Raw genomic sequence first — 11,450 nt, forward strand, 5'->3', positions numbered from 1 at the left:
CCGTTAGATCTATGAAACATAATCTCTAAAACATTAGTGATTACATAATCGTCATGAAGAACGAAGATAATTAATGTAGACCGATACGTAGAACGATGATTATACTCGAGGTACAGAATGAGATGTTGAGGCATGGACTGTTGATGGTACTGGTGCTGTTATTGATGGTACTGTAAATACTGGTGATGTTGTTGAAGCTAGTACATTTTGCACCATACTCTCCAAATTGATTACTCGAGCGCGAAGTTCGTTGACTTCTTCCATTATTCCGGAGTGATTGTCGGTCGGAACGAGCGGATGAATAAGATCTAGAATTGTGGATAGAATATAATCGTTGTGGGATATCCTGGCAATGAGGGTGAAAATGGTGTTTCGGACTAGTTCACTAGTAAGTACTTCGGGTTCTTCGTCAAGAGGGCAATTTGGTTGGTGGAAAGGATCGCCTTCTTCGCGTCTCCATTGATTAAGTCGACTATGAACCCATCGGATGAAATGGAGATGGTTGATTGGTTGATTCATTCTGGTGACGCTGACTCCGGAGCTTAGGTGAATATCAATGTCGGAATAGCTGTCGGAATAACTATCGGAATAGTTATCGGAATCTGAGGGACTCGAACTGGTTGAGGGATTCATCTCATACGATCAGATGAAGGATTTTCGATAAGAAATAGATTATAGGATGTATACTAGTACCCTGCAATACATAATTTACATATTCATATATAATACTAAAATCCCATAAGTTACGGAGGAATCTACGGAAGCTGTCAGGAAAAGTCTATAGTAACATATACGCTAAGATATGAATTTTGTCTATACACTATCGATGCACTAAATGCAGTAAGACGTGTCTAGACTTAAAATAATAAGTAAGTGATTCTCTAAGAATGATAAGCAGGTAATTTTTTGACACGAAATGATAAGCAAAACTTTTGACATGCAGACACGGTCGAAGTCCAGACTCACTAATGCATCCTAACAACTATCAGTTAGACACACAAATGCAAGACCTGGTTCGCTAAGACCACCGCTCTGATACCACATGTCATACCCCGTCCAAAATCTTCATGAACGAATACAATAACATCTGGTACCATCGCGATGAACTGAGTTCTATATGCCATAAATGACTCCATGTAATATCTTTAACATGAGCAAATGCACAGCGGAAGACTTCTTTCATACCTGAGAATAAACATGCTTTCAAGTGTCAACCAAAAGGTTGGTGAGTTCATTAGTTTAACATAAATAATCATTCCATAATTTTAATAGACCACAAGATTTCATGTTTCCATTTCTCGTAAACATACGTCCCATGCATAGAGACAAAAATATCATTCATATGGATTGAACACCTGGTAACCGACATTCACAATATGTATATAAGAATATCCCCATCATTCCGGGATCCTCCTTCGGACATGATATGAATTTCGAAGTACTAAAGCATCCGGTACTTTGGATGGGGCTTGTTGGGCCCGATAGATCTATCTTTAGAGTTCGCGTCAATTAGGGTGTATGTTCCCTAATTCTTAGATTACCAGACTTAGTAAAAAGGGGCATATTCGATTAGATAATCCAACCATAGAATGTAATTTCGATTACTTGTGTCTATTTCATAAAGCATTTATAAAAGTTGTGCATGTATTCTCAGCCCAAAAATATATAGGGTAAAAAGGCAAATGAAACTCACCTAATGTATTTTGTAGTAAAAATACATACGACTATTTTGAACAATGCAGGGTTGACCTCGGATTCACGAACCTATATCATTTGTATATATATTAAAATGTATAATCTTAATCGAACAAATTATATATATTTTGATTATGTATTAAGATTAACACTCTAATATAAAATTTTATTATTATGCATAATATGTTATATGTTATAATACTTATTTGATGTGTAATTAAATTATATCAATATACATAATATTATATTAGTTGAAACATGATTTTACGTAATATTAATATACTTAGATATTAAATATGTTTTTATATAATTCCTTTTGTTTGCAAAATAGTTATGATAATAATACTAATAAGGATAATAATAATTATAATTCTAATAATGATAATAATAATAATGATAATATTGATAATAATTTTTAATAAAGGTGATAAGTTTAATGATAAGATAAAATTGATAGTTTTCATTAAATAATATTTTTAAATAAAATGGTGATTTTAATAATAATGAAACTTTTAATGATAATGGTAATGATAATACTAATAATAGTAGTAATGATAATAATACTTGTATATTAATATTAATAATAATAATAATAATAATAATAATAATAATAATAATAATAATAATAATAATAATAATAATAATAATAATAATAATAATAATAGTTGTAATAATAATAATCTCACTAATAATTGTAATAATATTATTAAGAATGATTCTTTCATTAAAAATTCATTTAATCATAACTTAATTATATTTATATTTATATCCATAGTTTATATTGTCGTAAACCTAATCATACTTATAATTGTATTTCTCGGTTATACATATACATACATACATACATATATATATATATATATATATATATATATATATATATATATATATATATATATATATATATATATATATATATATATATATACCTTAACTATATCCATTATCGTAGCCATAATCATATTCATTTTATTCTTCCATAATTTAAGCATCTTTAAAATCATAATCAAAATCACAATAATAATAATAATAATAATAGTAATAATAATAATAATAATAATGATAATGATAACTTTAAAGAAAATAAAATGACTACCTTGTAACAGCCTTAAAAAAATAATGTCCCTGCCGGGTCTCGAACCCGAGACCTCTCGATACCCAACAACAACCCACACCACACTGCTAATCATGCTTTCTGATTATAAACTCAAACCATATTTATTTAACTAAGGTTTCTGTGCTAATATTTCTTCTTCTTCTTCATGGAATTACACAACCAGGTACTAACTTAATCATATCAGTTAATTTGGAATCAGTTTTAAGATTTAATAACAACACATAAAAGTTTGTGATTGTTTCTTAAATTAAATAGACATAATAAAAAAAAGAAAAAGAAAAAATAAAAAAAAGAAACAGTAGGCTGCTGCTCGTTGCTGTTGCAAAACAAAAAAAAATTGATTTTGTAAATGGTAGCGTTTTAGATAAAGTGTATAACATAAAATATGTTTTGAAACTTTCCTATAATCTTTATCAACCCTCAATTTCGTTTAATTCGTAATACAAAATGCGAATTTAAGTGAAGAACAGGGTTTGACTTTTTTTATCTCAAACTTTGACTCCATAATTCAAGCTTGATATTACGAATTGAAGTATGATATTTTGAAGAAAGATTAAGTAGAAAATTCCTAATAGAACTGCATTTACAGATTTTGAAATGGGGTTCGAATTTGAGATTTTGGAAAAATAACCAAGAACAGATATAATAACTGGGTTGTGTTTTTATTTTCTGTTTCAATTTGAATACAAAAAAAAAATTGTTGATGACTTCTGTAAATTGTGAAAGGCACTAGAATTCGTCTGATATCATTTAACAGCTGGATTGGAGTATATATGAAATTAGTATCGACAAGTCATTGAATCCAATATAGCAAAATAAATAAAAAAATAAAAAGGGAAAAGATTGCTAACTAATTTTGTAGGTATTAGAGATAAGATTCGATTGTTATGTACTATGGATTAAGACTGGTAACAAAATTACAGACAAAAACAAGAAAGGAACACAGTATGATTGTGATGCATACAGAATTCAATTCTTTATATAATTTTATTTATAATTAAATGTTTATATTAATAATTAATAAATATAAATGAATATATTAATAATAATAATAATAAAAATACTGAAAATTATTATAATAGAAAATAATAATAAAAATATTACTAATCAAAATAATCATATTAATAATACTGATAGAAATTTTAATAACAATAATAATAATATCAATAATACTAATGATAATAAATAATGATAATTATGATTATAATTATAAAAATGGTTATGATTATGTTATTAATAATAATAATGAAATTAAAAAATGACTAAAAATCATAATTTACTACCAAGTATAATGATAATTATATTAATAATAGTCACACTAATATTGGTAATAATTATAACAATTTTAACGTATCAAATTTATAATAATATTAATAATACTTTTAATACTGATAATAATATAAATCTTTATTGTAATGAAGGTACTAATATTATTAATATGGCTATTATATTTTATCTTTTAATATATTGATATTACATATATTTAAGTATGTAGTATTTAATAACATCTAATATACATAATAACACACATATTGATTATTTAGTATTTAAATATTTTATATATATATAGTAATATGCATAAAATATTAATCAGGTATAGAAACCATGTATATGCATATATATATATATATATATATATATATATATATATATATATATATATATATATATATATATATATATATATATATATATATATATATATATAATCATTTTCATAACAACTTAATTATTTTGTATGTTATTTTGTATTACATTTTACGTATTTAATTTTAATGTTTAAATTATATTTTATAATTTTAGATTATTATATATACTTACATTTATATATATACATATTTATTTACAGCAATTGTTCGTGAATCATCGGAATCGGTCAAAGGTTAAATGAATCCATGAAAATAGTTCACAAATTTTAAAACTCAACAGTACAGACTTTGCTTATCGTGTCGGAATCATATAAAGATTAAGTTTAAATTTGGTCGGAAATTTCCAGGTCGTCACAGCGGTTGCCTGTACTCGGGATCCACATACCTAGTTAGAAGGCTGTTCGACCCCCTCATTAAGATATTTGCCCTTGTATAACTTACTTTATCAAAGGCAATCATGCGTTTCTCTTCTAACCCACTTGTATTTACACGAAAATGTTCAGCAATTTTGGTTGCATATTTCCCTCCCATAATTGGCGTAATCTTTTTCCTATCTTCAAGAAGGAAAGTTAGAATCATTCGTGGAATATGAACATGGGTGTGATTCATTATCGTGTGGATGTACCAAATATCCAAGTTTGTAACTTTTTTTCTATTATCTTTTCGACAGTTTATCGTACTTGAAATGAATCTTTGGACGCATCGATGCTCGTAAGTAAGTAGCTTGCTACAAGTCTGCTTGCTGGCATTATATGAGCTATGGCTCATGTTCACCCACGCTTCTTGATGATTAAAAGAGGAAACATAGACTATACATTGATTAAAGTTAGTTTGCATCAATTGGTTTGGCAAACCTTCGTAGATATCCAGTGCCTTTACAAATTGTAGCAGTGTTAATGTCCGGTCTTGCCCTCCAAGCCGAAATCTCATAAAGGTATTTGATGTTGGCGAAGAATAATCAACCCTTAGTGAACCAATGAATTCCTTGGTTAAGAGTGGGTACACTTTTTCTTCCATTCGGAACAAGTTTTCCCATGCATGTATTCGATGGCCTTGATATGTTACCCGAAAAAGGTTACGAAAATTTTGCAATTCACCAGCTTCTTCCAACGGTGACCAATCAATATATTTACCCGGATATACGTCTTTGTGCAAAAGTGTCTTCATCCGTTCATGATATTCCGGATGCCTCAAAACCGCGTTGATCCATGGATCCGGAGTGGTTAATCCACGGACATTTAGTTGTTGGTTGTCTATGTCCATTTCTTCTTCTTCAACAGCATTTTCTTCCTCACTTGTGTCCGGATCTCTAACTGCCGGGCCCTTTTGTTTTTTTGATCTTGGGTTTGATGATGATGCTCTAGTCTACATAAAAACACAACAAAACCAAACAAATAAAACAATAAACCAAGTTGATTAGCGTTAAAGAAATTTAAAACATCTTTCAAATTGCACAAGCGAAAACCATGTAGATATGTTATATTTTAAGTTCAAATTAAATCTCAAAGTTTATGTTAAACAATATCCTAACATGGTATGAACTAGTTTCATTCTCAATAAATAATTCTAGCATGACTTTATATCACTTCATAAGTTCAATCATATCTAGCATAATTAGTTTCACCAAAAAAATATAATGAACCATTAGCATTCATCAATAAGCATGTCAAACAATATGCAATCAATGGTTATCATTCATTTAGCACATTAAAGCCAACTCAAGTCAACAATTTCATCAAAAAGCCTAAGCATACAATCCTTAACTTTCACAAATAATACTTTCAATTCGAACAAACACTAAGTTAAGGCATATATGAGTTTAGGATAATCAATGAATTGCTTTAATTCCACTTAGAACACTTACGAGTCAACAAAAGTCAAAATTCCCAATTCAAGAACCCTAATTCTCAATTTATTCAAAATCATGTGTTTCAACAAGGGTTCAAGGAAAATTTCTAGTGTATGCTAGTAATTAAACTTCAAAACATCTCAATTTAATCAATTAATGGTCAAAAATTCGAAACCCTTAAATTCATAAAGAACCCTAATTTCTAAAGTAAAGATTTGAGCAATCAATCATGAAATTCGAGCATGAATAAGGATTAGTAACAACAATATAAGCATATAATGACCAAAAACATGAAGATTCAAACATCCCCATACTTAGAACAAGCTAAATCCGAATTTGAGAATGAAGAACACAAGAATCATGAAGAAATGAAGATTAATATTACCTTTCTCATGTTGTTAGACGGATTAGATGATCAGAGATTTGGTTAATCGGTTGATTTAGTGTTTAGAGATGGAAGTTTTGAGAGAAAATGAGATGGGAGTGTAGGTGAAAAAAATGAGAATAATGGATAAAATCCCGTATTTGTGCTTTAAAAATAGGCAGATTGCAACATTCAGACACAGATGCGGCGCATCTGGAGCAGATGCGGCGCATCTAGCTCAGATGCGGTGTAACTGAAGCAGATGCGGCGCATCTGGTGGACAAAAGCGGCGCATGACCCAAACTCAGCGCATTTAAAACTTTCTGGTTTTTTCTTGTCTTCAGATGCGGCGCATCCATCATAGATGCGGCGCATCTGGCCCTGTTTCACCAGTTTTCGATGTTTTTCTGCGTTTTAAACATTGCGGAAGGTCCCTAAACAACTTGGTTCATACTAAAGCTTGAAAAATCACTCAAAACAGTCAATCCTAAGAAATGAGACACATGAATGGGACTATTTACAATTTGTGAAGTTTATTAGCGAGTTGTTCACGCGACTCCTTCCCAATCTAATTAGCCTTGGGGAAGAAAGTGATGTCATCTTGAACCGTGGTGTCAACTCTATCAAAATAGAGTTTCAATCGATGACCATTCACTTTAAAAGTGTTCTCGTTTCCAAACAATTCAACATATACCGATGGGAATGCTTGTTTCACCAAATAAGGTCCCGTCCATCGGAATTTCAACTTTCCTGGAGAAAATTTAAATCGTGAGTTAAAAACCAAAACCTTGTCACCGGTTTCAAACTCTTTCACTCCTTTTAGTCGGGCATCATGCCATCTTTTTGTTTTCTCCTTATACGAGCTTGAATTCTCATATGCTTCTAATCTTAATTCTTCCAATTCATGCATTTGCAGGAATCGGTTTATACCAGCCTTTTCCATATCCAAATTATAAAGCTTCAACGCCCAGTATGCTCTATGTTCCACTTCAACCGGAAGATGGCACGCTTTACCATATATAAGTCTGAATGGTGTGGTACCGATTGGTGTTTTAAACGCAGTCCTAAAATCCCACAACACATCATCTAACTTACGTTGCCAAATCTTAGGGTTGTTATCAACCGTCTCCTCAAGTATACGTTTTAAAGCACGATTCGTGTTCTCCACTTGACCACTCATTTGCGGGTGGTATGGAGTAGAGAAACGGTGAGTTACACCATACTTCTTTAACACCTTTTCAAGAAGGTTGTTGGCAAAATGTGTTCCTCGATCGGATATGAGCGCCTTTTGAATTCCAAAGCGCGAGAAGAGATTTTTCAAGAAGTTTACCACCACCCTAGCATCATTTGTAGGCAAAGCTTTCGCTTCAGCCCATTTGGACACATAGTCAACGGCTACTAAGATGTACTTGCACTTATGAGAACTTGGAAATGGTCCCATAAAATCGATTCCCCAAATATCAAAGATTTCACAAACTTGGATGCCGGTTTGAGGCATCTCATCCTTTTTCGTGATGTTGCCCATTCGTTGGCATACATTACAAGTCTGAACGAAGTTATGGGCATCTTTAAAGATCGTGGGCCAATAAAAGCCCGAGTCAAGGATTTTTCTTGCGGTGTGGTTTGGTCCGAAATGACCGCCGGTGGGCCCTTGATAGCAATGCTCAGGAATTTGTTGAGCCTCTTTTCCGTACACACAATGGCGAATCACTTGATCCGCACCAACACGAAATAGGTCTGGGTGTTCCCAGAAATAGGACTTCAAATTCGCAAAGAATTTCTTCTTTTGTTGATAAGAAAGTCCTTTTTGAAGAATGCCTGAAGCAAGATAGTTTGCAAAATGGGCAAACCATGGGATTTCAGATTCCTTGTCAACCCTCATTAGAGATTCGTCGGGAAATGTGTCTTTGATGATTGTATCATCGAGTTTATCTAATTCAGGGTTTTCAAGTCGGGATAGATGATCGGCAGCTAGATTTGATGTTATGCGAGGTGTAGTACGAAATAGTATTATTTTTAATATGAAATACAACGTAATATGATACAAGTTTTATTTATTTATATATATGGGATATACCTAAACCTTGCTACAACACTATAGGCAGTGTACCTAATCTTAGAGTAGTGTAGTTTTTAGTAAGTCCGGTTCGTTCCACAGGGAGCTAGCTAAGTTTAACGCTATATTTTTAACAACTATATTTATATAAAATATATATAATTATATATAGTAATAATAATATATAAAAGGGGGGGTTTTTACCGTTTAATGACCGGTTTGTCAATTTTAAATAAAGCGTAAAGATAAATGACAATTATATAAATGACAGAATTTAAATTTCTATAAAGTAAATTGCAGTAATTGAAATGACAGTAAATAAAGGTACGATGAAATATGAAATAAAAGTATTATGCTTATTTAAACTTCCGTAATCATATGTTTGACGTTTTGATTTTAATTAATTGTTGCCCGGGTTAATTGTCCTTTGTCCTGGTTTTGTTTGATACCTATCTGGTTTTTGTCCATAATAGTCCATCGGTCATAATTATAAAATGCTCGTCAAATTAACCTTATTCCCGAAGTCAAATATTCCAACTAATTAGGGTTTCGAACTGTAACAAGGTTTTAGTACTTTGTTTAATGATTACACCTGGTTATCGACTTCGTATAATCCAAGGTTTTATTACTTTGTTAACAATTACACCAATTATCCTTGTATGTAATCCACCCCTGTTTTAATGAGATATGAATATTAATTTACCCACTTGATCAGAATGAATAATCAATTACCCAACCCGAATAATTAATTAAATGATCGTAAAAAATGTCGTATAAACGTCACTAAATAGGACATACATAATCATTTTAATAATTATTAGATTAAGTAATTTGAAGATAGGTTCGACAGGTTCCAATGAGTTGTCATTCGATTAGACAATACCCCATACCTATTAATAGTCAATAGTCCAATGTTCACAAGTGTCGGTCTTTTGTCCAAACCTTAATTATGGTACAAAATCCAATAACCCCATCATAATATTTAGTCTAACATCACGATTACTTCGGCTCTAATAAGCATAATAATAACTTAGTTACGATAATTAATTTAAAAAGGAAGAACATAGCTTACAGTGATTATTTATCGCGTAGCGTCGCACGGACAGAATTTCGACTTAAAACCCGTAAAACATTCTTACAATAACCTAATTATTATTAACTTAAATTTAAATTAAAATTATAAATATAAATATAAATACATATAGAAAGATTGATAGAAAAGGGATGGTGTATGGATTCAGCAGAAAGCTCGAGCTTTTATAGGCACATTTTTGATCCTGGCGGCTCCACGAGTGCGGAGGTTTTATGCCTCACAGCTCCGCGAATGCGGAGGTACTGAATCCAGCTCACACTTGATTTAGAACTTAGCTTGTCGACGTTTTATTTAATTATAAATATAATATATAAATAATTTATATAATTATTTATATATTATATTATATTCTTGTGCATAGTTGACTTGTAATTTTAGGTCCGTTGCGTCGTGTGCTGAAAGTTGGTTCATGTCTTGGTTCCGAATTTTCGAACTCCTTTTCGTACGCTTAGATATCTTGTACTTTGCATTTCGCGGTTTGTACTCTTGTCATTTCTTGACGTTTCTCATCAATAATTTGAACCACTTGGATTGTACTTTGTACTTTTTAGCTTTTTGGTCGTTTGCGTCTTCAAATCGTTGTTTTCTTCTTTTGTCTTCGCACTTATTTATTTAAACGATTATTACATAAAAATAGAACAATAGTAACTAAAAGCTTTAAATATTGGAAGGATATTGATACTAAATATATGTTCCTTTTTAGCATTATCAAATATACCCACACTTGAACGTTACTTGTCCTCAAGCAACACATAACTTGAAATTAAATCACACTTCACTCGAATCACTTTTTAATTCTCACACTTTATACATCAGTGATTTTAATACGGCGGTATAAACAATGATAGTAACGATGTGGTTTACAGTCCCACATGACTATGAAAATTTAGATCCTTTAAGGAAATTGGATCTTTATGAAAACATTTGATCTTTTGAAAATTCATTCTAGCTTTTACCCTAGATAAGTTTTCCGGAATAACCATTCACCGGTGTTTGCAAAATATTTTTGTTGGTTGTGTGGGTTTCAGATTTCAAAATTTTAGCTCAAAACTTGTGGTTTTGTGTCACCCACTTGCTAACCTTGTATTAGGAAAGCACATGTCCAGTTTACTTGTCCCGTATATTACCTTCAGGTTGTAAAGGAAAGCGTTGAACAAGCAACTGTTAAGGCAATGTCTAATGACATGCAGATGTTCATGGTCTAAAACGTGTCGGATGCAATTACTATCCTTTGTAGGAGCAATAGTAAAGATCACCCTATAGTTTTTTGGTCTGGCACAAGGTCCTGTCTTCGATCATGCTATGCAACCACCATTCTTACGGTTGACACCCGAATTGGTTCAGGTGACCTAATGAATTCCAAGTGAATTCCTAGGATTTTACGTTCAATGGTAATGAACGCATTGAAAATAGGTTTTCAGAAAATAAATCGGTTTTAATTTGATCAAAATATTTTCTCGTTTAAGCTCGAGTTTAGATATCATCGAATTCCATGAGTTTGAATTCTCAATCTTTAAAGTTAATCTCAAGAATTGAGTAATATCAGGCTTAAAAGCTGATTTTTAATCTTTAAGGAGATTATCCTTTCTGGGGGTCTGATTCATTAGTCTTATCAAACTAATTTGCA

The 11,450-nt window shown here is 31.3% G+C and overlaps 1 protein-coding gene across 1 annotated transcript; it reads right to left on the reverse strand.

Moving 5' to 3' along the window:
- Nucleotides 1-7,242: 7,242 nt before the first annotated feature.
- LOC139870322 (uncharacterized) lies at nucleotides 7,243-7,617 on the reverse strand. The gene has a single exon (XM_071858149.1). It carries the CDS (start codon nucleotides 7,615-7,617, stop codon nucleotides 7,243-7,245), a length of 375 nt encoding a protein of 124 aa, XP_071714250.1.
- Between the last annotated feature and the right edge of the window lie 3,833 nt (nucleotides 7,618-11,450).

This window comes from Rutidosis leptorrhynchoides, chromosome 10, assembly GCF_046630445.1.
Source record: "Rutidosis leptorrhynchoides isolate AG116_Rl617_1_P2 chromosome 10, CSIRO_AGI_Rlap_v1, whole genome shotgun sequence".
Classification (NCBI taxonomy): Eukaryota; Viridiplantae; Streptophyta; class Magnoliopsida; order Asterales; family Asteraceae; genus Rutidosis; species Rutidosis leptorrhynchoides.